Source organism: Camelus bactrianus, chromosome 5 (assembly GCF_048773025.1).
Source record: "Camelus bactrianus isolate YW-2024 breed Bactrian camel chromosome 5, ASM4877302v1, whole genome shotgun sequence".
Classification (NCBI taxonomy): domain Eukaryota; kingdom Metazoa; phylum Chordata; class Mammalia; order Artiodactyla; family Camelidae; genus Camelus; species Camelus bactrianus.
The window spans coordinates 55,035,998-55,062,553 of NC_133543.1; the positions used below are offsets into that span (position 1 = coordinate 55,035,998).

The window sequence follows — 26,556 nt, forward strand, 5'->3', positions numbered from 1 at the left end:
AGCTGTTTTCTCTCCAGTTTTACACATAAAAGAATCCTATATGTAAAACACCTGTAGAGCATGGATTATTTAATGTGTTTACTCTAAGTCCACTACACAGTATATTGCTTATCCAGTCATAAGTCCGAGCAGACATTTGAAGCAAATGAAAGGCAAGCATTTGTAGACCTGGAATCTGAACACCACTGAACACATTTGGTAGCCCTGAAAATCCTGCCTCTTTGATATTGCCCATGGAGCATGAGTTAATTCTCTCCAAGCAATAGAATGAAGCCAGGTTGGAACAGGTTCAGGTTGGTGTATTCTGTTCTTCATAGAAATTTCCAGGACACAAGGAAGATTTTTTTTTCTTTTTTTCCTCTTTCTTTTTTTTAAGAATCCAACTGGATTTTATTTGACACAGAATACAATATGGCTGCAGGAATAGCAAAATGAAAAGACAAAGCAGAAAAGACGTGGTTCTACCTAATTTACAATAAGTAACAGGATGGCAAGTCATTAAATGAATAACAAAACAGTTGAGCTTGATGGAAGAATTCTCTTTTTCTGGTGCCCATACTTTTGGAATTCCCACTCTCGGTTGCCCAGCAGACACCCCTGTTGTGTTTTAAGCCCACAGGAGATGCAGTGGAGGTGCAAAGACGGGTACAGATGCCCCACGCAACAGCGTCCCCTCAGAAGTAGCAGACACCTGGCTAGCTCAACATTCTGTGCGAAGAGCCATAATGTGGTTCCTGCAGATGGCACAGTCGTCAACCACAATATCCCAGGCGCAGATTTTCCACTTTTTCATCCCATTTTTTCACTTCAAAGCACTTCTTGCCCACACCGCTGTTGGTGAGATTCAGGAATATCCACGACCATCGCTGCCACCATTTTGGAAATACACCGTCTGTCTTCTGGCCACCACAAGAAAGATTTCTTAAATCGGTAGTTTTACCTAGACCAAGCAAGACTACACTCTCCCTGCAAGGGACTTAACCAAGGAACTAAAGCATCTACTGCAAAAGGAGAGAGAGAAAGATAACCCAGCCTTCCCCAAGGAGGCAGGCCCCTGTTCATTTGATTCCTTTCATTCCGTGAGTGAGGAGAAAGTACCCCAAAGGAGCAAAATATCTCAGTGTTTTGAGCAGAGGCATATGTCAGCTTCTGCATGAAAGCAAGGAGGAGAAGAAAATGCATGTCTTTAATCACAGTGACCCTGCCCACAGGTAACTGTGGTCTAATAAATTTCTTGACGTCTGACAAAGGTATCAACTTCGTCTCCATGGAGAAAGGGGCATGAGATTTCCCTTTCCCTTTTTTTAGTTTACAGAACACAAAACCTTTCTCTAAGAAACTAGCTTTCAGTGACTTTGGCTGACACAGCTCCCATCTCCATGCCTTGCTCCTGCAAGGTCTGTGTTGGATACTTGGTGAGGTACTCAGCAGTCAGACTGCTAACCTGAGCAAGATCTGGGCAGGCACCAACACTAGAACTGACAGAATTCTCTCTCTTCCCGGAACTGTCTACTGGTTTCTATCACAGGATATGGGCACAGTGCCCTAACTAGTGCCAACACCACTTAGCTTCTTGAGTTCTGCCTTTTCCTAATAGCCTAGAGACAAGAGAGAGAGTTCCCTCTCTGGTTTCAAAATTCCTTGGAGGAATTCTGTATTCACTGACTAATCATCTCTTTCATGTTGTTGAAGATGGGGCCTTTAGCCTTGACCCTTTTTCACAGTTCCTTAAGGATTTCTGAAGCCCTTTTGCTGGTGAATTGTGAAGGCATTTAAGGAACATTTGCTTTTTCAGCAATTCCATTTATCTAAGTCCTCATAGCGTGAGTTCCATCTTGTGTCAGCATCCCACTAGGGGCAAGCAGAAGAATTTCTGACTCTTCAAGTTCAAAGTTTATTCCTCTCTGTTGGGTCTTCCACTCAGTTGCTGGTTTTTTATCTTTTGGAAACCTCACACTCTCCCCTCATGTGCCTGGCAAAGATGAGAGACAAGTTCCAAACCCAATGAATAATCTCACCTTTATCTACTCAATCAGATCTGTCCATTATCCAAAATCTCTTTGATGACTCATCTCATCCAATGATAATGATAGTTTTCTCTCTAAAAGCAGCAGGGTAGGTTGGGATGGGGATAATTCTTTCACATGCACTAATAAAGAAAATTTGACAATAGTTATCAGGAAAACCATCATATCATAACAGAAACTGAAAAACAGGGTGGCATCAAGCTATAGACAAAAATTAAAGTCTTTGAAATTCTGGCAGAGTTCAGTCACTCTCAAAAAATATAAAACTTGACATCACACCAAAATTCTTGAATCACAAATAAAGACTTACAAAAAAAAGTATGGTAGCAGGACTCTTCAAAAACAGTTCCCTGCCGAAGACAGGTGTGTGGCATCAGCAGAACCAGCTAGCTCCTATATGATGAGCCAAAGTGAAGGTGTGGGGATGATTACAAGCCAGAAGAGTTGCTGGAAGGATATTCTCTGACATTCTGCTTCAAACAATGTGGCATCTCAGTGGAATATGGGAGAAAATCAATGACAGCTCTTCTCGAGAAAAGATTTTGAGTAGGGGACAAATTTTAAAGAACAGAGTTACAGACAGTAATAGGAACTGTGAATGGTGGTGGCTGCCATGCATTTTAGTAAGAACATGTGAGCCATATGTGGGAAGAAATGCTTTAGAGCACTGCTGTTATTGGAGAAGAGTCACTGTCTTTGGCATAACTAGTTAGTGATTGATCCTGTTAAGGAGACTTTTCTCCCCCATCCATGTTTCCAACCAAAAAAATTAAAAATCAAAACCACACACACACACAATAGCACTGAGTAGCAATGGTTTGTATTTTACTAGAAGTCTCATGATTCTTAAATTGAAAGTACAGTGATAACATTTGAAAGGATGTTATATAAACCATCAGGTTGGTCTTATTTGAATGATCAGAGCAGAACAGTCTGTTGAATTATTTCTTCATCAGATGCATCCCATTTAGTAATGGTGGAAGATAGCATTATTGTTCTCAATTATTCACCACACTTCCTGTAAGAGAATTATGTATCCTACACAGTTTCATGTGGCTTGCAGTCCCTTCGTATAGGAGGCACGGACTTTCTTACTTTATTAACATTGAGTTTAACCATGTGATTTGCTTTGGCCAATGAAATGTGAGGTGTAATCAACATGTACCATCTAAAAAGAGACTCAAGTACTGTTGCCTGGTCCAATTATTACACTCCCTTCCCTTCACCACAATGATGAGTGTCCTAAATAGGTGTTGTTTCTTCAGCCTGGATTCTGAAATAAACATGCATTGAACACAGCCACAGATGATATGTTCCGTGAGTGAGAAATAAACCTTTGTTGCTGTAAGCCTGAGACATCTGTGCGTGTTTCTTATTGCGGTATAAACTAGTAGAAGCTCATTCATACAATAACCAGGCAGATTAGTACAGTAGTTATCCATTAACAGCATTTGTCAACTATGCAAATTTTCTTATAAAGTGCTAGGGTCAAATAGATTAGATAAAAACATGTTTCACAAAGAAATGTAATTGATGTTAATCTTTATTTTCTTTGCAGGACTTTTTCACTTAACTGGAAAGTTGATAACAGGTTGTAGAGTATAATATATCCAGCTTCTCCATTTTCATTAAAAAGATTTTCATTGTACTCAAGTCAGATTAAGACTGTTATCAACCTAATGTCTCTCCAAATAAAAACCATGTGCTACCTTTTAAGAGAATCCTCATTTTTGGTCAAAATAGTACTAATTTCTGGAATAATTGTATAGAATGAGAAATGAATTTATATTTTATGAGTTAGCATAAATAATTCAATTGATCTGCAGCATTCCCAGCGGTATCAGAAGCAAAATCCTATGTCAGAACAGAGCACAAAAGCACTAGGAGCCAGACAGCTTCTATGGGTTTTTATAGCTAATGAAGCTCCAGACCATAATTAGTTCCTCTCTCAGTTGTATTTTATCCTAAGAACACATTTTTTGATAATTTTTAGGCTTGATATCTTTAAGGCCAAATACTTCAACCTCAATTTTTGAAGAAAGAAATAATTCCAAGTTCTATATCTACACAATGTCAAAATAATTGATCAAATCAATGAAAATATTAGGCAAATCGGTTGTTTGATACAATGTTGGTACAAAGTAAGTCTTACTCCTGGCTTTGGTTTTATAGTTAGAAATATCTTTGTCTCCCTGTGGTTATAGAGATATATGCCATTTTCTTTGGGTTCTTATACTGGAGGTCAAATAAGAAGAGTTAAGGAAGAGCACCTAGGCCTGTGTAGGGGGCGGCTGCCTGCCCATTAGCTTCTTGGAGAGGCAGCACCACGAAGCCAGGTGGTCTTTGCCATCTGAGTGTTCACATAGCTGTGTCCCTCTCAACTGCGGAGGGCCAACTTGCTGGAACCTTCCTGAACACCTGTTCCCCAATCTCAGCCTATGCTAGGCCAGGCCTGTGTGCAAAGCCTGCTGCACTGATGGCCTGGGGACCCAATGAAGGGGACACTCAAAGGGAGAATCAAACACTGACCTACATCACTGCTGAGGAAATCCATACCAAACCTGTTCAAATCAGTCTACACCTGCTTTCCTTTTCCTCAGGAAAGAAAATACTGGCTTTGAACTTACCAGTGGGAGACCTTGACTCAACCTCTAGGCCTCTACTGAGTTTAACATATTATTTAGACACAGAGCCCCTGGATCACCACCCCCAACCCCTCACCCTGCCACTGTTGCCTCCTCTCCAAGCAAATCAGCACTTTGTCCTATTGTTGTCATGCATTTTACTTCTATATATGTTGTAAGCTGCACACCTATGTTATTTTATTGTTGTTTAAACAATTATCTTCCTAAAAGATTGAAATAACAAGAAAAAATGTTACACATTTATCTATATCATTACCATTTCTTTTTTTTTTGGACGTGGGGATTGCAAGGGCTGTGACTGCCTGGCCCCCTTCTCCCCCTCAATTATTACAAGTGTGATTTTGCCTTATTTTTACATATATTTTATTAATAGCATATATTAATTATTATAATATACATTATTACTATATTTATTATGTTTGAGAGGATTTGGAGAACACTTCAAACCGGCCTTTGGAACAAAGTGCGTTTTTGCTAAGTCCTGGCTTGGTGTCAACTTCTCTATGACAAATCTGGCTGGCCACCTGTTTTGTAAAGTTTTGTTGGCACACAGCCACACTCATTCATTTACATACGGAGTTGAGAGTTGTAACAGAAACACTATGACCCACAAACCTAAAATATTTACTATCTGGTCTTTTGCAGAAAAAGTCTGTTGGCCTCTGCTTTACGATATAACACCAACCTGCTTTAACATATTTACTGCAAATGAAAATTCGGTTACTTTTTTTAACTTAAGATAGTTAGGGGTTTCTGTACCCCCAAATGTACAATGCCATTTGTAGGGGTGGAGGGAACTTCTTCATTTGGGGGAGACTGAATAGCACAGTGTTCAACATATCTCCCACTGGCCTTGATGTCAGAGTGGGCTGGGTTTGAACCTGTGCTTTCTCACTTATAGCTGAGAGACCTTGATCAAGCTGACAAAGCTTCCTAACCTTTAACTTTTCTAAGCCTCAGTTATCTCATCCATAAAATAAGAATAATGATATCTTATATGGTAGGTGTAAGAATTAAATGACCTGCTATATGTAAACAGCTTAAAACCCAGAACATAGAAATTCATGTTGTTATTGGGCACCAGCAAACTTTGGAAAGCATAGAAAAATTAGATCTATGCCTGTTTTTATAACCTTCTAAATAATGTCCATTATCTGTTGCCAGCCTGCCCAGCTTAAAGCTTCTCTCCACTAAGTCCAATGAAATTCTCTTTTTCCTACTCAAGAGGTAAAACACTTTGAAGACTGTGTGTTTGATTAGTTGGGGACACTCCAAGGGGAAATCTCACTGAGGTATCCCTAGCAAAGCCTCATCCTTATTTTGCTAGACTGATTGCAAAAATAGCCTCAATTCTTTTCCAGGTGTTCATGCCTCTTATTATGTGACTTTGCATCTCATCTAGAGGTGGAATCTATTTTCCTTGCCTTCGAATCTCTCCTGGCCTCATTACTTGCAGTAGAATGTAGCAGAAGTGAATGTGCCGGTTCTGGGCTGAGGCCTCAAGAAGCATTACATGCTTCTGCTTGCTCTTTTGAACCCTGCCTTCACCACGATGACAAGACAGAATAGCCTGCTGGAGGTCGAGCATGCAGAGATGAGTCATCTCTTCCCAGGCCATCCTACTTCAATCAGCTCCCAGCTGACCTGCCAGCTGATCACAGACTCAAGTGGACCCAGCTGAGAGCAACCAAGCACAGCTCAGATCAGCAGAACTACCTAACCAACTTACAGATTCATGAGCAAAAATACATATTTATTGTACGCCAAAGTAAATTAATATTTGATCATTTCTGTCATTGTAATCTTGGCTGCTGAATGGCTGCTCTCTGCTACTGTTTGCTTGGGGAGTGTTCACCATACATATCTCACTTATCGAAGTACAATGATCATCTGAAAATATGGTCCTAACTCAACTCTGTTGTGTTAGGACATTGCTGAAATGATTGATCCAGATGTATACTCAGGTAGAGAATTTCCCATTCAAGACTTGGGCAAAATTCACAGCTCTTGGCTACATATATCAGGTTAACAGTAGTATTATGAGAACTCTTAAAGAAAACATTGTAAATAGTCATTCCATCTATGAGACCAATTCTCATAATAGGGACCATTAGAACCGAAATGTTTGCATGTCAAAGGACTTTTGAGTTTGCACTGGTTAGCCTTCTATTGGAAATAGTAGTTGATAGGCCAGAACTGAGTATGGCTAGAAAATGCACTGTTCCTTGAGACTGGGACAAGAAGTGACATGATTATATTATGGGCATGTTTTTCCCCAGGTAGTTAAAAAGGGAACAACATTCTTTCTGGGTCTCTGGTGTTTCCCTTGTGATTTTCAGGATGGCTATGCCCTTGCCTTTCCACTGTACTGACACTCTGCTACCCTGTGTCATTTTAAGCCAGTCATTTAACTACTCTGGGCCTCAGTTTCCTCGTATGTACTATGAAGTTATTGGTTAATTTCTCAGGTCTCTTCTATCCCATGTCAGTTGCAAACAGAAATTGTTTGCTTACCAATTTTTGTTCTCACTTATCAAACATTTATTTCATATGTATTATGTGCCAGGCATTTTACTAGTCACTAGAGATGTGGCAGTGAATAATGAGACATAGCCTCTGCCCTCACATTAATAATGATAACAAAAATGACAGCAAGCTTATCATTAACAATAACTGATACCATACTACATTATAGGTTCTGAAACACTTTCACTGGCATGTTTATATTTGACCTTCACTGCAGCACTGTTAAATGGTTAGGACAAGTTGTTATCATCTACATTTTACATATGAAGAAACTGAGACTCAGACATTAAGTAACTTGGCCATGGTTACAAGGAACTCAAATTATCATTAGGGTTTAGAAATTTCAATCCTGATTATTTACAAAAAAATTAATTTTATATGAGATGTTTCAAAACTTACTAAAAATTGTAGGATGATAAATCCCATGTACCTCTACCCTCAAATTTTGAATTAACAATATTTTGACCATACTTCCTTCCTCCCCCTTTTTTCTGTTGCAGAAGTATTTTAGGCAAATCCCAGACATCATGTTATTTCATCTCTTCATACTCAACATAAATCTTTAAAAATTAAGGGACTATGTTATTGTAATTATAATGCCATTTTCACACTTAACACCGATAATACTTTGTCTCATTTTTATATCATTTTTTATGTTTACTTGGAATAGAATGAAATTTAAAAATCATTTTGCTGCTCAGTCACATACTGACTAGCCCAATGCAGTACATCTTGCCACAGCATGACAGTTTATTGGTTTCTGCATTATCCCTTCTCCCCCAACACATTTATTTTGTGGTAGAGAATACTATTTGCTCTCTAATGTCTCATTTCCCCTTTTTCCTTCATGGCCATAAGGAATAAAGACTGTATTTCCCAGGCTTCCTTGTAGCTAAATGTGGCTATGTGAGTAAATTCTACTGCATGAAATGCTAAGTGAAGTGTTAAATTAAGCTCCTGGGTGATGTTCATAAAGGGAAAGAGTATGTTTTCTTTGCCTTCGCTCCTTTCTGCTGACTATAAAGTAGAATCAGTAGCTAGAACTTAACATTTTGACCTACAAGGCTGTGTTCTAAGTAAAGTAGAAGAGACATCAAGAGAGTTGTCAGATGCCTGATGATCATGGAGCCACCATATCAGTTTAGAAGTAAACTTCTGTTTTGTAAGCTTTCAGCCAATGTTTTTTTATCTTGGTTACTGGTTGTTTTGACACAGGTATCCAGACAGATCCAAACTCCTGTACATTTCTGTGTGCTGCTTTCCCATTCCTCAATTACGGAGGAGCTAGCACACAGAAAAATGGGTTAGCTCTGAGCTAACGTCTCCAGAGCTAATATAACTAATAACTGAGGTGTATTCCAGTCAACTTAATGTTTTAAAGTGACAAATTGTCAACATCAAAAACTCCAGTCCTTTTGAGCCTGTCGTGATGTAATCAACATCTTTTCTGTCTTCTTAATTGAAAGGCTACCCAAACTTACCAATTGTTTGACTTCTTAAAAGAGGTGTTTTGTCCATAAAGTTTACAGAAAGAATTTGGAGAAAACTGGAAAAGGCCTGAACTATTGAATGAGTAACAAGCATTGAATACTGAAATCAAGCCCAGCCTGTGACCTGTCTCAGATCTCTGAAAATGCAACACTGATTTCAGAGCTAGTCTGGGTAAGCTATAGTGAGCTGTCACAGTCGATAAAGTCACTATCAGAAGATCACAGTATATGTACAGAAGTTCAGCTATTGTCAACAGTTCTACATTTAAAAGATTTCTTATGTAATTTTACAGCTGTTAAATCAACCCCTGATGACAAAGTGAAATAGGACCAGTATATTAAAGCATTTAAACATGGGTTTTTAATTTGTTAACCAAACATTAGGACATTTCCTCAGTCTCTTTTCATATTAAAAAAAAAAAAAAGAATTGCAGTAACAAAGAAAAATATTAAACTTTCTTTCAAAGATGTAGGCTGTTTTCTAATATTCCAAGACTTTGCATTATGTAACAAAATAGAAGCTAATAGAAAGGAATGCACAACATAGTTCCCTATGCTATACAGAAGAAGTTTGTTTTTTACCTATTTTTATATATAGTGGCTAACATTTGCAAATCTCAAACTCCCAAGTTAAAAATATGGAACACTTCATGAATTTGCATGTCATCTTTGCACAGGGGCCTTGCTAATCTTCTCTGTATCGTTCCAATTTTAATATATGTCCTGCTGAAGTGAGCACTATCACATTTTATTTTAAAGAGATATGAATGATCAAGTTATTAGATCAATACCTTCATTGCAGTGTCTTGAGCCAAAAGAGCAACTCCAGTAGATACTGAAATTCTGGACTTGATATTGTTCATTTGCTGACAGGAAGTTTAAAGAATTGTAATGCACTTGCCCATTGTGCATATGAGAGCAAAATGTTAATCAAAACACTGCAAACTTCACACTTGCAAGAAATTAGTGGGAAATAATTCTTAATAAAGAAAATGTAGGAAATATGTAAAATCCTGCTTTACATCCCAGACTGACTTTATTACTTTTTAATGGATCACACAAAATATTTATTTCTCACTTCTATGAATTCCAAAATGGGTGTTCATTTTTGGTGGGCAGCTGCAGAGGAAAGACTTTAATTTTCAACTGTCACAGACAGTGGAAAATAGCTCTCAGATGTCATCTCTCTGCACTCTATTAGGGAGCTCTCTTTACATGTATATACATATATTATTGCAGACAGTATTTTCCAAGAGACTGAAACAGCATCTCATATCCTGAGTGTTCTTTTTACAATGTGATCTTAACATTACTCCCTTGGGGAGTTTATGTTCTTTCTCCTCAAACCTGGGTGAATATTTGTGACTGCTCCAATCAAGAGATCACAAAACTACCATGCTGTTTCATCTTGCTCCCTTGAGACACTTGGTCTAAGAATTCACATGCATGCTGTGAGAAAGTCCAAACTAGCCCATGTGGAGAGACCATGGGGAGAAACCACATATATATGTTCTGCCCAGCATCCACTGCCAGACATGTAAATGAAGACTCATCAAGATGATTCCAGCCCCTGATGGTTGAGTCACCCCCAGCCTTTGAGTCTTCTCAACTGAGGCTTCAAATATGGTGGAGTGGAGATAAGTCATCCATACCCACTGTACTCTATCTGAATTCCTGACTGGCTGGGTAGGGGAGAAGTTAGATGTTGGTTAAAAGATATAAACTTCTAAGTCATAAAGTGAATAAGTTCTGGGGATCTAATGATACACAGCATGGTGACTATAGTTAACAATACTGTATTGTATACTTGAATGTTGCTAAAAGAGTAAATCTTAAATGTTCTTACCATTACCACCACTACAATAATAAAGATGGTAATTATGTTATGTGATGTGATGGATGTGTTATCTAACCTTATTGTGGTAATCATTTCAAAATATCAGATCATCATGTTGTATACCTTACATTTATGTAATGTGTCAGTTATATCTCTAAAAAGCTGGGGGCGGGGCGCAGGGAAGAAGCAGTAGATTCCTTTAAAGATTCAGGTAGTTAAGAAAATGCCCGGACTGACACTGCTGTTTCTGCCTCTTTTTTTTTTTTTTTTTTTTTTTTTTTTTTTTCTATTTTGACTTAGAGAGGAATGCAAATATGTTTGCAAAATTTTTTGTTCAGGGCAGGTCTACTACAGAGAAATTACATTTTCTGCAAATAGAAGCAACATTCTCTCTTTCTTTTTTAACTTCTCACCCTGGCTCAAAATGTAATTCCTCAAGTTAAAATATTTTACCTAGGTAGGGCAATCTGAAATAAAATGGAAGGACTGGAACCTTCATTTTATTGACCCATTATATTGCAAAGGAGGACTTCCTGGACCAGGAGACTCATAAAAAGAGGCATCTTGCCAACAGGAGTAGAACTGCCCAGCACTTCTTTTGCTAAACCTTTTGATTTATCCACACTATAGCCCCAGGTCTTGAAACCAATCTCCCTTCTACTCAAAAGAAAGGATTTGGATATTCGTAACTTATCAAGTCAGTTTGTTTTCTGTTTTTGTTTTGTTTTTTGTTTTTTTTTTTTTTGTAAAGGAAAGGAATCTAGAGCTGTGTGCACAAGAATATTTGTGACTGCCCCATTCAAGAGATCACAAAAATATCATGCTCTTTCATCTTACTCTCTTGGGACACTTGCTTTGCAAGAGGAGGGGAATTGCAAGGGGAATTTTATTTAAAAGCATGTGAATATTCTCACAAATGCTCAGAGTCTTGTTGCTCCAAAGAGCCCTAATATACAGCCTTTTTCCTTGCTGATTCTTCCCTGCTTCACTTCCTTGAAATGCTAACACATGTCTTATCAAATCTATAAAACTCAATGCTATGTGCATCATCCCCTCCCTTATTCTCTCATCTGACTAACATCATTGCCTGCTTCGGCAACTGCCTACCTACCAGTTGTTTTCAGAAAGATTCTATAGTAGACCATTGGCTCTTCAACTCACTTTTTTTTTCCCTCTTGCTAACTCTCAAGAGATTGTCTAATGCCCTTTAACCATCCCCCCTCTTTTTTGTTGTTGTTGTTTTTTGTTTGTTTGTTTTAATAAATGAAGCCTTTAGGTTTGTTTTAGTGTTTTTTCTCACCTAGAAACTCCACTGGCAGGTTGAGGCCCTTGTATGGTTTCCAGTGATAGATGCTGAATCCCATCCTTACTGGTATTTGCTCCTTGGAGGTGAAAAAATAAATGTTTTATAAAGCTCAAATTGGCCTTATCAAACAAAACATCTGCTAGATCAGTGAATGACTGGTGACAGCAGGAGACAGCAGTGCTGGCCTCTCCAATAGAAGTCACTGCAGTTAATGGAGGCTATTATGGGAAAATTCTGGCAAGAAGTTTTCTTTTTCTTTTTTTTTCTCCTCCAGACAGCTAAAATTTTTTAAAAGAAAAAATGTATTCAGTTGCTAGGGTAACTGTGGTTTCAAAACTACCGTAACAAAAGCCAGATATCACATATCAAACTACCAAATTGTTAATTTGACTGGTATTTTAAAATAACTACTTAAAAGAGATGTTTTCTCCTTATCTAACTATGGAGAACACAGACAAGAGGGAAATAGAAGGAAAAGAAAGGAAGAGAAGAGAGAAAAAGGAAACTGGTAGATTTGTTTAAGAAATGTTTTTGCTTTGCTAAATATTTGCTGGAAATAAAAATCTCTTCACCACGTTATAGATACATTTGCATGCAGGAAATACTTAGTCAGATCCAAAACATAAGGAGGATACTGGGGGTTTGGAGGGAGGGGATCCTGTTTTCAATTTCTCTTCCCAAATTCAAACTCTGCCTAGGTTTCAAGTGAATGGTTTTCTGTGAGCATTTAGTAAAGGAACTAGTTACTTAGAGGAGTCATGCATGTTCTGAAATCTTTTATGGGTGAGTGTGTTTTTCCTGTGTCTTGCTTTTCATCACTTGGTTTAAAGGGAATATAATAAAGTCATTAAGCACTTGGACTCCAGAGTCAAACATAGCTAGGACTGAATACTTTTTCCATCTCTTACTAAATTCCTTTATCCTCTCTGAGCTGGTTTCATCATTTATAAAAAGGATATGAGGACAAATGACTAGGTTACTTCAATAAATAAATTGCAAGGAAAGAAAAAGAGGGAGAGGGACCTTGATTAAGAGACATAAGAGACTAACTGTGTGGATATTGCTTAGATCTGATTTGGAAAAAAAGATTGTAAAAAATCATTTATGAGGTAACTGGAGAAACTTGAACACTGACTAGATGTTTGAGAATATTAAGGAATTATTTTAAATATATTTAGGCATTATAATAACATTGTATTGTGGTGTAGTTTTTTTAATAGAGTTATTGTCTTTTGATATTTAGATAATACTGGAATGTTTGTATTATGTCTGAAGTCTGAAGTTTGCTTTAAGATAAGGGATGAGGAAGTCAATGGGGTAGGAGTTAAACAAATTTGGCTATGAGCTGACAATTATTGATGCTGAGTGATCAACATAGAGGGGTTCATTATACTATTCTCTTCACTTTTAAATATATATTTGAGATTTTCCATAATAAAAATTTTAAAAGAGAGATGTCAATAATATTCATGATACTCACCCGATAAGATTATCATGTGGATTAAATGAGATGTCGTGTGTGTAAAGAATTTGGCAGCATGCCTGGTGTATAAGTGCTCAATAAATGTTAGCTACTATTGTTAGAGACATCTCCTCTTTCCCATGTGTGGACCTGTGAAAGCCAGACCACAAAATGCATTGCTGACTGGAGCAGCTAACCTCACTCCTTCCAAAACTGGCAGCTGCTAGCGGATGTTGCATTCATCCTCACCCAACCTGATTTTGTACTAGGCCCTGTGCTTTCTACACACACTCAAATTCTGTGTTATAAAAGCTGTTGATTTTGTCTTGAGTTCCACAGTAAGTTTTAGCTGGGAATTTCAGTGGAAAATGGAAGGAAATTTAATAAGTATTGAGCACATTACTAGGAATTTCCCTATACGGATTTATTTAGCCTTTTCAACAATATTTCAAAGTCGAAAATATTAGCTTCATTTTAGGGAGGAGGAAACTGAGAAGTTTCCTGGCTCGCCCAAGGTCACAGCATTAAGTGATGGACCTTAACTCACATGCAGCTCCTGAGAGCCTCAAAGGGCTATGCTCATCCAAGAGCTCTATCACCCCCTTGCCTTTCTTTTCCTTGTCGTAGCTTAAAAACAACCACAATCTAGAAAATGTTAAATTGACATCCCCAATCAAAGGAGTCTGATATAGTATCTATCTGTCCCGTGTACTGACTGGCAGGCTGGTTTGCAGCAGGGTGTTAAAAGATCCGCATATCTGATAAGGAGATTCACAGACTTGGGTGGGAGCTTGAGGCTGGCAGAGGCGAGTCTCAGGAAGAAGTATTAGAAAGAAAAAGGACTTCAGGATTGCACTGACATTTGTGTTTAATTTTCCTCTTGTTCTAAATGCTATTCAACTTTTATGGGAAGGAGAAAGCAGGGAGAGATACCTTATACCAGAGCTGTTCAATTCCAAAAATGAAAACCAGCCAGCTACCAACCAGTACCCAGGGCCCCAATTCAAGGCCCAGCTGTCATTTAGTTACGTGTTTGTGCCGACACCCTGAACTTGCAAATCATCAGTTGACTTTAGAATCCAGCGTACTGAATGCGGGGAAATTCCAGGCAAGGCGAGTATCTGATTACAACTGGAGTTATTGGTTGTTTCTATCGAACTTTCCCGGGAATGGAGCGGAGAAAGAGCCACCACGAGAAATAGAAACTCACAGGAACGAAATGCCCGAGGAGAGAGTATTAGTGCCACAAACTGTAGGGTCAGCCTCCTGGGCCCCACTCTAGGCGTCGGGAAGGGTTGGGTTTTTCCAAAAGCCGCCAGGAAGAGTCCCAGCTAATTGACCCTTTCCCTGCCGGGGCCAGAGGCCTTCACTCTAAGGCCATTCTGCAGCCACGCCGCAGTAAGGAACCGACGCCACCCCTTGCCAGAGCGGACCGCCCACTTCCCCAGGCCTGCCCACTCCCTGCTGCGAATCCCATATGCTCTCCCTCGCGTTGGGCTAAGGTCTCCTTAATTAGGAAACAATAGCTGTTTAGGAAGAAGAGCAAATACCCCGAGCTCTGCGCGCTCAAGCGTGGCGTTCTTCAGAGTTCCCGCGGGGCAAGGAATCCGGCTGCTGTGAGCAGAGGGAGAGGGAAAGAGGGAGCCCGCTTGGGGAGGCTGGGGCATCGGGAGCAGCCCGACCCGCCTCCTGGGGCCCCGCCCTCAGCCTTCCCGCCCCTCAGGGACCTGCTGGGTGCAGACCCACCCTCTTCACCGCTGCAGATTAGGAGGGGAGGGGTCCAGAAACCCTCTGGGAGACGGCGCGGAGCGCGAGATTTAGCCGCTCGGAAGTCCGGGCGGTCCCCAGTGCAACCTCGGGCCCCGGCGCCTCGCGCGCAGTGTCTCAGCCACGAAGTCCTTTTCTTCCCGGAAGGGAGCCAGCAGAAGGGTGGAGATTCCTCACTCTCCCTCCTCTCGCTCCCTGGGGTTGGAGGAGAGATGTGGGATTAGACTGGGGTGAATATTCCGTGTGCTCTGTAATTACGCACACACTGAAATCTTCACCGTTGACTTAAGTTACTTGGCGCTGCGAGGACTGGGGCCCCGCGTATTGATTAAACGCAGCCTGTATTTACCTAAACAATAAATGTAGAGATTAGCAACGTTCACTTGATCACAATAATGGGGTTGACAATTAAGGGGCAATGCATCCCAGATGTAACCGAGCCTGTGGAGGCGGGTGGGCCGCAAGCTTCTCCCGGACAGGCGCTCGGGGGCTGCGGCGGTGGAGGTGCGGAGCCGGACGCAAAGCAAGGGGCCGCTCCGGGACCGCAGCACCAGGAGGCGGATGGGAGGCCCAGCCGCTACGAGGTCGGCGGCCAGAGGGCCAGAAAGGCCCGCAGCTGGCTTTGGGGGACCTGAACATCCCTACTTCCAGAATGGCATCTGGAGCGCGGAGCCTGCCTCCCCGCGGCGATGTCACCTGCCTCAAGGCCGTCTCGCCCGCTGCAGCCTGGCTGGGAAGGAGAACCGACGCCGCTGGCTCGAGCCTGAGTGAGTGTATCTGTGTCATCAGCGTGCATTCTGACTGCGGCAGCAGGGAGCGGGGGAAGGGGGTGGGCAGGAGGAGGCGCACGTGTCTAATGTGTGCGGAGCTTCCCTCTGCCCCTACGTGTACCCAGCTCTCCACACTTCAAGAGGCGAGTCAGGGTGGAGGTGCCAGTCTGGCCTCCTTGATCGGGGTGGGTATAAGGACTCTAGAATGGCTGAAATCCAGAAAGCACGAAACTGTCGGCCCAGGACAGGCCTGTTCTCGAGGATGTTACAGGAGTGCCTGAGTGTTTGGTGGGACTCTTAACCGACCTTCTTTCTCAGTCTCTCACTGAGCCATAGAGCCCTGAGAAGTCCTAGGAAGGAGGAGATAGAAAGGAAATAACTCAGGGAAGAAGTCAGGAGAGTAAGATATGGGGTAACAAAGGATAGATAAGAGCAGTTGGTGGTGGGGGGAGGGGTGCGTATGTGAGATCACGATCCACCTAGAGAAGTTTTCATTTCCTGGGTTCCCATCGCATATTGGCTGCAAAAGATACAGGTACCAACTCTCCCAATGCATGTAGTTTCTGTGCTTCTCCCCTCTTCCCTCTGTGCCCCATTATCAACCCAGAATGCTTCCCATTCCATATATAGACACAAACAAAAGGATTTGTCCCAGACACCCATGAACAAGCCAGGACGAAGCCCTTTCCCGCCAAACCACTAAGTCCGAGAAATAAACAGCTCCTGCCCAGGCTCTTGGCCCGGGAGCCGGGGAGAAAACTTGAGTGGTAAGAGGATCTAGAGAATTGGAAAAAGGGAGGGAGAAAGAAAGAGAGAAGATTGGGAAAGAGAAGAAGAGAAGGGAGGAAGGTGGGAGGGAACTTACAGGGGCAGAGTTGGACGTGGACTTCAATTACGATCGCCCCCCTCGGCGCCCAGGGTCTTTCGGCCGGCTGCTTGTCCCCCATTACAGAAATGAGAGCAGACTGCGGGAGGGGGAGATAAGACAAAGGGAATTCTCCTCCCCTGGGAAGTGTGAAGTGCGTCTGTCCTCTCCTTGCAGGCTCTGGAAAAACTGGCAGGAATTTCATTGTCGTGAGAAGACCGACCAGTGTCTGCAGCAGAGGAGACAACTACAAACAGACTTTGGGGCGGGAAGGAAGGCGGGAGGAGGGGGCTAGCAGGGGGCAGTTTTGATCGCTTCAGCTCTGTTGTAATTTTGTGTTCGCCAGTTAGATTAGCTGAAATAGTCAGCCCTAGTGAGGAGTTCCGTTCTAAAGAGTCCCCTCCCTCCCCACCACCCTCCCCCGCCTCCTGTGCACGCGGGGAGCTGGGTCGCCGCTCCTCCCGGAGTCGCGCCTGAAACTTCAAGGGCTAATGGTTCTGTGTTCCTGCCGTAATTAGGAGGCCACACAGCTCCCTAACACTCCGTTAAAATAAATATGTAAGTCATCCTCCCCCTCTCCGGGGACAGATCAGGGAAAGGAGGCAGCTGGGACTGCTCCAGGCGGTGTCCTCCGCTGGGGGAGTGGCGTCTCTGGGAACCCCGGCTGCTCCTCCCGGCCTCGGTCTTTCTAAGCTCTTCCTTAGAGAGAAGAAAAAGGGGCAAAGAATGGGCACCTCGCCATCCACCGAACGAGCCAGGCGAGCCTGTGTCTTTGCTTGAAAAGTTTTCTAAATAAATCGCTCTGGTGGTTCCAAGCAGTGATGAAGAGGCTGGGTCCCAGTCTTCTCCAGAACAGTGCGACAATGTAAAGGATATGGAGTCGTCCCCACCCCCTTCTCCTTTTCTTCTCCATATAAATCAGCCATATAAATCATTTGCATTGTTTAAGGTACATTGATCAATCTAATGGCTTGTAATAGGCTCCTAATTGCCAGTTGCAGAGTTCTGCAGGCTCCTGTTTGAGTAAGAAAGGTTCTCGATTCCAGCGGAAGTCCACCTTAATCTTGAGACTGGTTGATTACAGACCCAGGAAGAGCACCACGATGACCAGGTCACTGAAGTCTCAGTGCCTCAGGGAAGGGAGGAAGTGGGGCTTACTAGGGATATTTGCTGGGGGTTTTTTCTTTTCAAATTTCACTGATGAGCAAAGCCCAGGTTGTGATTTATTTATCAGTACAGATTGAGGATGATTTTGCTTTTATCAGACAAGAAACCTTCCTTATTTGTATTCCCTGTGTATGTGTATACAGTAAAAATTTCCTTAGGCACAAACCAGTGTGCTCTTAGCCATACCTTTTCTTTTTACTTACTTATTTCTAACTTAATTCCCATCATGAATTGTGATAAGAAATAATACTGGGGGAGGAGGTGGCATTCTTAAAGAAAGGAAGAAAAAGCAAACTTTCTCCAATATGGTGTCCTGGAGATATGCCTAAACTCTTGCTTCACAACTTGTAGTTGTGCCTCCTCCAAGACCTGAGGAAAGTGGTACTCTGGCTGGGGGAAGCTGATGAATGACCAGAATTCCTTAGCCTTTGGCTTTTAAAACAAACCAGAAAAAAACTCAGGATCTGTGTGAAAAGATTGCTTTAATGTCTCCAAAGATTGTTCCATTAGAGTTGCTGAGACAACAAATGTGCTCCATTTTGGTAGAAATGATCTAAGAAAGAAGAAGCAGCCAACACTGAATGGTACATTTGCTTAGGTGGAAGACCCCTCCGTGGTAGTTGGTGAGCAAGGGAGGGAAGAAGGTTAAACCCCAAGCTGAATAGGCCCCCTAGAGTTTCCAAGTAAGGCAGTAAACAAATCTATGATGCTTGTTGAATAATCTTCCAATAATTGCAGTCATTAAAATCATCACACAGTCTACAGTCACCTTCCTTCCTTTGACACACCAGAGTCTTTCCTTTAATTGTTCATGCATTTTTGGCTTAGATAAACAGATCAAGGCAGGCTTAAAATATATGGCCCAAATATGGCCCTAGCAGCAGAAAATTAGTTGTGTAGCAAATGTTAGGCTTGTACTTAATAGACTAAGGGTTTTCAGTTTCTTTAGTAGACCTTACAGACAAAAAGGGTTTGCATCTCCTGCTACCTCTAAATAGCAGTAACACTTCTGAGATAGAGAAAAGATGAAAGTTCCAAGACCTATTGATCCTTCCTGGCTCTTTTATTTGCAAGGGTTGAGCTGGAATGAGGGCATTATAGAACAAATATTAAATGAAAACCCAATGGAAATTGTAAGAGAGTTCCTCAATTTTCAATTAATGTTCTCTATCCATTTGATCTCAAGCCTGGAGCTTTAAAAAAAATACGGATATGTGTTAACTATAAAAGAGTCCCTTCTAATCAAAAGCTGCATTTCATTTTCATCCACAACTGACAAACTCCAACTGAGGAAAAGACTCATTGGACTCAACAGGCAATATGGTCTGTACTGGCTTCCTTAGCCCTTGTTCATGGCAGGTGACTGTGGTACACAAGGGCAGCTTTCCATGTGTGTTTTTTTGTTTTGTTTTGTTTTTAGCTCAGGTTATTAATGTATCTCCCCACCTCCCACACCGTGCTGACCTGATAATCACTGCTGTAGTGTAGATCATACAAATGAAAAGCACAATTAATTGTGCAAATTATTCAGAAATGGAGCTCTGTGGCTAAGCAAATAAATAAAGGCATGCAAGAGGAGGACAGGTCAGATAAACACTTTCTACAGGCTCCTCTCTGCCCTCTCCTCTTCTCGCCCCGGGGCATCCTGGTCCTGGTGGCCGAGGCTTTGGCAGCAACCGGCAGGGCCCAGGCAAGAACCTTCAGTTCCTCCTCCCTCAACACCTCCCCTCCATCCCACATCCTCGAGTCTCCCCAACTTCACCTCATCCCACTCCTTCATGCTGTATGCAGCCGCTAAACTCTGCAACTGGCCAGAGCTACTGGGATACTGAGCAGCCACCTCAAATTTCGAGTTATTCAGAAGGCAACTGGTTCTCCCCATCTCTCTGTGCATCAGGGAGAAGCATTTTTTTTTTTCTGTGGCGTAGGAGCTCCAATCCTTCGGATCCCCGCTAATGACGGAATTGTTTCCTCGGCTTTGCCTCCTAAACGCAGGAACTTGAGCAGTTGCTCAGATCAAAGCTCTCGGGAGAAGCAAGTTGGGGGAAACAATATTTGTTCAAAGGAAGTGAACGCTTCCCTTTAATTACCCTATTCTTCTTTATTAGGATTCCTATTGAAATTTTTTGCAAAAAAAAATTATGTTGATTTAACCATAGTGGATTTACGATGTAAATATATTCCAAGATGAAAACGTCACGGATCAATTGTAAAGGACCCGGATACATAATTTTAAAAAATCAGTTTCAGTGTATATGAGGTTCTCACCCCACTTTCGCTGCTCAGTCAGATTTGTTTATGCAGAATCGACATTTAATAGTGCTAATTGCACTCCAGTTAAATTGCCCTGATTGCAGAAAGGGAAGCAATTTTCGTGCTCTCTGTCTGGGTTTGGAAGAAATTGTTTTATATTCACCTCTTTATAAAGAAGTGGAGATAAGGCACCGGGGCCTTTGCACAAATTGCACTTAGGGGCTGACTGGCAGCATTCAGGCGCTATAATAGAGCATTATTTGGCCGTTTTGAATAATGTAAAGCGTTTGCTGAAAGCTATTCTCCTGAAAATTGCTTTAACTTTTAAAAGGGTGATGATTCACTCCAAACCAGGCCTTTGTTACATTGTCATTATTTCCCCAAATGTTTTAACAGTCAGCTCAACACTTTAGCATAACACATTGATCTTTGTTTAAAAACTAGATTTTTTAGAGGATGAAAAAAAATCTGTCACTCACACAAGCACACACAAAACAACTGGACTTCTTCGGAAATATTTCCTTGGGGGCCCCACCTTAGAGTTGAAGTGCCTAGGGCGCCTGCCTGCGATCGTTTGGAAGATTTCCTAACTTTTATTGTGATCCGGTGGTGTGTATCTAAAGGAATATCCGAGTGCCCACGTAGAGAGTCTGACAGCTGGAACTACATTGAAAACGAAGGGAGGGGGAGGGGAGGAAGAGGAGGAGAAGAGGAAGGCAACTAGGGCTCCGGGAGCCGGAGGCGCCAGCGTGAACTGTTTTAAATGGTTGACTTGAAAATGTCACCAGTGCTAAGTGGCTTTTCGGATTGTCTTATTTATTACTTTGTCAGGTTTCCTTAAGGAGAGGGTGTGTTGGGGGTGGGGGAGGAGGTGGATGGGGGAAACCTCCGCGCTTCTCTTCCTGGGGCTGCACTGGGTGAGTCGGAAACGCCTCGCTGCCACTTAACAATCCCTCTATTAGTAAATCGACGCGAAGACTCTACAGGAAGCCGAGCACCAGTCTGCCCTTCCAGGGCAGAAGTCACCTGTTGGGAACGGCTCCCGGGTCCCCCTGCCGGGCTTTCTGTCTCTTCCGAGCTGCCTAGATTCCCCCTCACCCTTCCACCCCAAGTCCCCCGGGGGCTTTTCACACCTTTCCCTCCTCCCTCTGCCGACTTCAACTGCAATCCCTAGGGCACAGAGCTTCACTGTAGCCGCGCGGATCTTCACACTCTCTCCTCTCCTCTTTCTCTTTCTCTGTCATACTTTCCTCGGTTTTCGCCACCTTAGACCAAAGGGAGGAGGGGAGCATTTTGAGCAAAGATAATTTAACGAAAAGCAAAGAAAGCAATTCATATAGCCTTTCCCACCTACGGAGGCACGAGGATGCACTCAGGCTCCATCTTAGTGCCGAGAGAAGAGCCTCGGTGGTCGCACTTTTGGGCGAAGGGATATTGCAAAAGAGGAAAGAAAACACTGGGGGCACAGTTCCACGTCCTCCTCGCTTGCTACCCCTCCGCAACGACTCGTCTTTTGCACCCAAGCATTTGAGGCTCGTAGTTAAAAATGTCTTTTAAAGCAGGATATGGGTTTGGAAGGGAATGTGGTACATTCAAACTAGTACCCAGGTCTGTCGAGGGCACTGGTATTTCTGGTTCAAAAGCTGCTTTTAGCTGCCTTGAAGAGGAAAGAGAAAGCAAGATCCAGAAAGAAGAAAAACAAACAGTTCAGCGGGTGCTGAGGGACTCCAGGACGTGCAGTTGTGTGTCTGAGGACGTGTCTTTTCACAGCCCGGAGAGGACTTCAGGATGCTTCCAGCCTGCAAAATGCGGAGTTGCCCATGTGTGGCTTCGTCCCCCTCACTTGCAGATGGAGGTCGGGAGAGAGGCTCCCTGAGCACGTCCACGAAAGCAGGGGGGCTAGGGAGGAGCCTACCTCTCAACTGGGCGCCCTCTCCCTGCAGAGAAGACTTTAGGCCCAGTCGGTCTGGAGTAGGAGTGGGTTGGAGCTGGGGCAAGAAAACTCGTCTCCAGGCTGAACAGTGACATGCAAATCTTCACCGAGTTAAACAAACAGCCGAGCAAGCTGCAGCTTCATCGGGGGGTGGCGGTGGGGGCGGACGCGGCTAGCGCCGGTCTCTGTTTCCAAAGTTGTTACAATATGAAAATAACAGGCTTCGTGCAGCATGTTGTATGGGCTGATGCCTCCCACCCCCACGCCAGCCCCCAGCGAAACCCGGCAGATAATCAGCACGTCCCACTGTTTAGTCATATTTGACAACTGGGTTAACCTGGTATCTAGGCGCTGGCGAAACGGTACAAAGGATGCCCTCAATTACCACTAGAAGCTTCTGGTGTGACTGGCACTTGTATTACCCCCCGGGTCAGAGGCCAGAGCGACAATTAGGAAGTCACTTAGACCTCTAGGGGAAATGGTGGGATGCAGCAGGCTCCAAGCCCTCCCAACAAGTCTGTGGGTAAAGACCTGGATGGAGAGGCCTATTTCTCTCCTCTCGGAGGAAACATCCCTTCGCCCCTTCTCCTCAATGTGACTAAGAGTAAAACGGAATCCAGTGGAAATAAGAAACTGGGTGGACAAACCGCAATGATAAAATTGCGAGCGAGAATGATGGATTCCAGCTGAAGTTGTGCTCCGCAGTTGAGAGCCTGGACACACAAAGTGAGCGTTGACATTTCCGTCTCCACTGGGGCCTTGGTGCGGCCTCCGCCTCGGCGCCCCCTCCCCTCCTACCTCCTTTCCCACAAGTGGAGAGCCGATTAGGACTGTCAGTCCTAACTTGCCTCATCTCGGGGAGGTTCGGGGGACTTCTGACTCGGTCTCAACGGTATTTAAACCTGGCTTGGTGCGTGTGTGTAAATTTTTAATTGCACTGTAATTTCTTCAGCCCTAGCCCGCGACACCCCCCCCCCCGAATCTCGCTAGCCGCGGTGACTGGCACGCGCCGGGAGCCCGGGCTTGGGCCCCTCGGCGCGTCTGATTGGCTGCGGGGCAGCTCCCGTCTGCTCTGCCTGCGCCCTCATTGGGTGAGAGGCGCAGCCAGCGGCACTTCAAAGCGGGTGCTCCTCGCACTTAGGCTGAGTTTAGCCGGCGGGAGCCCGGAGTCCGCTCAGCGCGAGCGCGGGGACGCGGGAGCCGCGCGGAACCAGAGCAGTTTTCCCGAACAAGCCGCCAGGCTCAGCCCCGCTCCCGGCCCCGCCGCGCCGCCCAGGGACCTGATATGGCCACGTCTATACTTGGGGTAAGTCAGAAGTGCAGCATTTGCTTCTTTTAACTGGAGTAATTTTTCGTTATGGCTTGTCTGAGTCCAAGGCTCTGGAGAAACTGTTGCTGCCTAGCTGCAGCTTCAGCTTCTTTTAGCACTTTCCACATTTCCGGACCTGATTCTCTCCAAGTTATTGCAACCCAGGAGGTGCCTTTGTAAGAAAAGGATTTGTTAATCAAGTTCTTTTATTAGTCGGTTTTAAAGAAAACCTAGAGGTTTCTTTTCTTCCCCTTGTGATTTATAACCCATCCCCCTTGCTTTGGGGATTGTGGCAATTACGCGACAGCGGTGTTTCCAGAAAATAGCCTTAATTGTTTTGCAGTCCATGTAGTCACGTTAACAAACATTTACACTTCTGCGGCTTCCTAGTTCATCTGTGACTTTGAAATCCCTTGCGGGGCTACTTTTCCTTGGATTCTTGTTTTCATAATCGTGTGTGTGTGTGTGTGTGTGTGTGTGTGTGTGTGTGTGTGTGTGTGTGTGTGTAAACATTTAAAATATTTTCCATTAAAAAGAAAAGTCGTGTCCTAGCCACCCTTGGGAGGAATGCCCAAGTTTCCCCCCGACCCTACGCTGCTGTTTCAGCCGCCTTTGGCCTCACCTGGTGTTTGTTGTAGATGTGTTTACCTCCGTGTTCATCCCAAAAGGGCGATTTGTGGGCTTCTGTGAAAGCAGCAGGATTACGGCTAGCGGAAGGCGAGCGACTCGAATCCGGTTTGGGGCAGGGGTTTCACCCACAGAGACATCTTTGATTTGTAGCCTCACCGAACAATTTTCCAGCGCCGAGACCCTCGTCCTTGTGATCGCCTCTGCCCCGCGCGGGCGCGGGGCGCGGCGCATCCTCGGCGTGCGCACGGGGAGAAGGCGCGAGCTGGGGAGCCACGACCCCCCGGGACCAGCCGCAGGGGGACGAGGCTGCTCACGGGTGCACTTTGTGTCTTCCTCCCACTTCTTCCTGCCCTCTTCCTTCTTGCTCCCTCCCCCACCCCACCCATTCTAGGAAGAGCCGCGCTTCGGAACGACCCCGTTGGCCATGCTGGCGGCGACCTGCAACAAGATCGGCAACACGAGCCCGCTGACGACGCTGCCGGAGTCTAGCGCCTTCGCCAAGGGCGGCTTCCACCCCTGGAAGCGCTCCTCGTCCAGCTGCAACCTTGGCTCCAGCCTCTCGGGCTTCGCGGTGGCCACCGGCGGCCGCGGCTCAGGCGGCCTGGCGGGCGGCTCGGGCGCAGCCAACAGCGCCTTCTGCTTGGCCTCCACGTCCCCCACGTCGTCCGCTTTCAGCAGCGACTACGGCGGCCTATTCTCCAACTCCGCGGCGGCCGCGGCGGCGGCGGCCGGGGTGTCCCCGCAGGAGGCGGGCGGCCAGTCGGCCTTCATCTCCAAGGTGCACACGACGGCGGCCGACGGCCTGTACCCGCGCGTGGGCATGGCGCACCCGTACGAGTCATGGTACAAGTCAGGCTTCCACTCGACGCTGGCGGCGGGCGAGGTGACCAACGGCGCGGCGTCGTCTTGGTGGGACGTGCACAGCAGCCCGGGCTCGTGGCTGGAGGTGCAAAACCCCGCTGGGGGGCTCCAGAGCTCGCTGCACTCGGGCGCCCCCCAGGCCTCGCTGCACTCGCAGCTCGGCACCTACAACCCCGACTTCAGCTCGCTCACGCACTCGGCCTTCAGCTCCACCGGCCTCGGCTCCTCGGCCGCCGCCGCCTCGCACTTGCTCTCCACCAGCCAGCACCTGCTGGCCCAGGACGGCTTCAAGCCGGTGCTGCCCTCCTACTCGGACTCCAGCGCCGCCGTGGCGGCCGCCGCGGCCAGCGCCATGATCTCGGGCGCCGCGGCAGCCGCCGCCGGGGGGAGCTCCGCGCGCTCGGCCCGCCGCTACTCCGGCCGTGCCACCTGCGACTGCCCCAACTGCCAGGAGGCCGAGCGGCTGGGCCCAGCCGGGGCCAGCCTGCGGCGCAAGGGCCTGCACAGCTGCCACATCCCGGGCTGCGGCAAGGTGTACGGCAAGACGTCGCACCTGAAGGCGCACCTGCGCTGGCACACGGGCGAGCGGCCCTTCGTGTGCAACTGGCTCTTCTGCGGCAAGCGCTTCACGCGTTCGGACGAGCTGCAGCGGCACCTGCGGACTCACACGGGCGAGAAGCGCTTCGCCTGTCCGGTGTGCAACAAGCGCTTCATGCGCAGCGACCATCTGAGCAAACACATTAAGACGCACAACGGGGGCGGCGGGGGCAAAAAGGGCAGCGACAGTGACACGGACGCCAGCAACCTGGAGACGCCCCGTTCCGAGTCCCCCGACCTCATCCTGCACGACTCCGGCGTCAGTGCCGCCCGGGCGGCTGCAGCGGCGGCGGCTGCTGCAGCGGCGGCGGCCGCGGCGGCGGCCTCGGCGGGAGGCAAGGAAGCCGCGTCTGGCCCCAACGACTCTTAGAGGCTGGGCGAGAGGCGCGAGCGGGCAAGCAAGTAGAGACGACGAGAGCGAGCTAGAGGTTCGGAGGGCCAGCGAGCGGGGGACGGAAGGGCGGGGGCTCCAGGGAGGCCCCGGGCCGGCGCGAGGTGGACCGGCGTCCGGCTCCCGGGCCACTGCTCGCCGGCCACGCGAGGAGCTACCCTCTGCTGCCCGAGCCCAGATGAGAATCGAACGCGTGGTCCAGGAACAAAAGCGAACCATCTTCCGACACAAACAACACTTTAAAAAACTGCACATACAGACACACACACACAAACACACAACACCGGAGACCTACAACCACAAGCACGCACACGCAAGCGCGCGCACACACACTCAAACTCAACACAAACTTCTCGAGCGAAGAGCAATACATAGAAACGCTCCCTCCTCCCCCACCGCCCACCCTCTTCCACTACCTTTCTCTTTCCTTTTCTCCAAAAACAAGCCACCACCCTGCAAAGGACTGTCAGAACATTTGAAAACAAACGGGACCTATAAGAACAGACCCCTTTGTGTGGATTATATTATATATAAAATGCTCCAAGTCCTTCTTGATATCTACTTACAATGAGACTTTTTTTTTCCTGTAAAAGGAAGCATCAAAAAAGGCCGAAGGTGAGAAATTAAACTGGAAGTCTAGTGACAGTTTCTCTGTATTTCATTACATCTGTATAAATAGGGTTCAAAAGATTGTGTTCTCTTTTATTTTCTTGTAAATGT

At 45.2% G+C, this 26,556-nt stretch overlaps 1 protein-coding gene, 1 non-coding gene and 1 pseudogene across 2 annotated transcripts; 1 reads left to right on the forward strand and 2 right to left on the reverse strand.

Moving 5' to 3' along the window:
• Positions 1-498: 498 nt before the first annotated feature.
• LOC105073468 (E3 ubiquitin-protein ligase RBX1 pseudogene) lies at positions 499-882 on the reverse strand (annotated as a pseudogene).
• An 8,438-nt stretch (positions 883-9,320) lies between these two features.
• LOC123618493 (U6 spliceosomal RNA) lies at positions 9,321-9,427 on the reverse strand. Its single transcript, XR_006726936.2, has one exon. It is a non-coding gene; the product is annotated as a U6 spliceosomal RNA (small nuclear RNA).
• Positions 9,428-23,333: 13,906 nt separating this feature from the next.
• SP9 (Sp9 transcription factor) lies at positions 23,334-25,815 on the forward strand. The gene is made up of 2 exons (XM_074363224.1): positions 23,334-23,354; positions 24,379-25,815. The coding sequence occupies exons 1-2, from the start codon at positions 23,334-23,336 to the stop codon at positions 25,813-25,815; spliced, it is 1,458 nt and encodes a 485-aa protein (XP_074219325.1).
• The last annotated feature ends 741 nt before the right edge of the window (positions 25,816-26,556 follow it).

What these genes read in the sequence shown, in the direction of transcription:
- SP9 (XM_074363224.1), top strand. Translation starts at nt 23,334, where the DNA reads ATGGCCACGTCTATACTTGGG. An exon ending in TGGCCACGTCTATACTTGGG is followed by an intron (nt 23,355 to 24,378) that starts GTAAGTCAGAAG and finishes CACCCATTCTAG; the next exon opens with GAAGAGCCGCGCTTCGGAAC.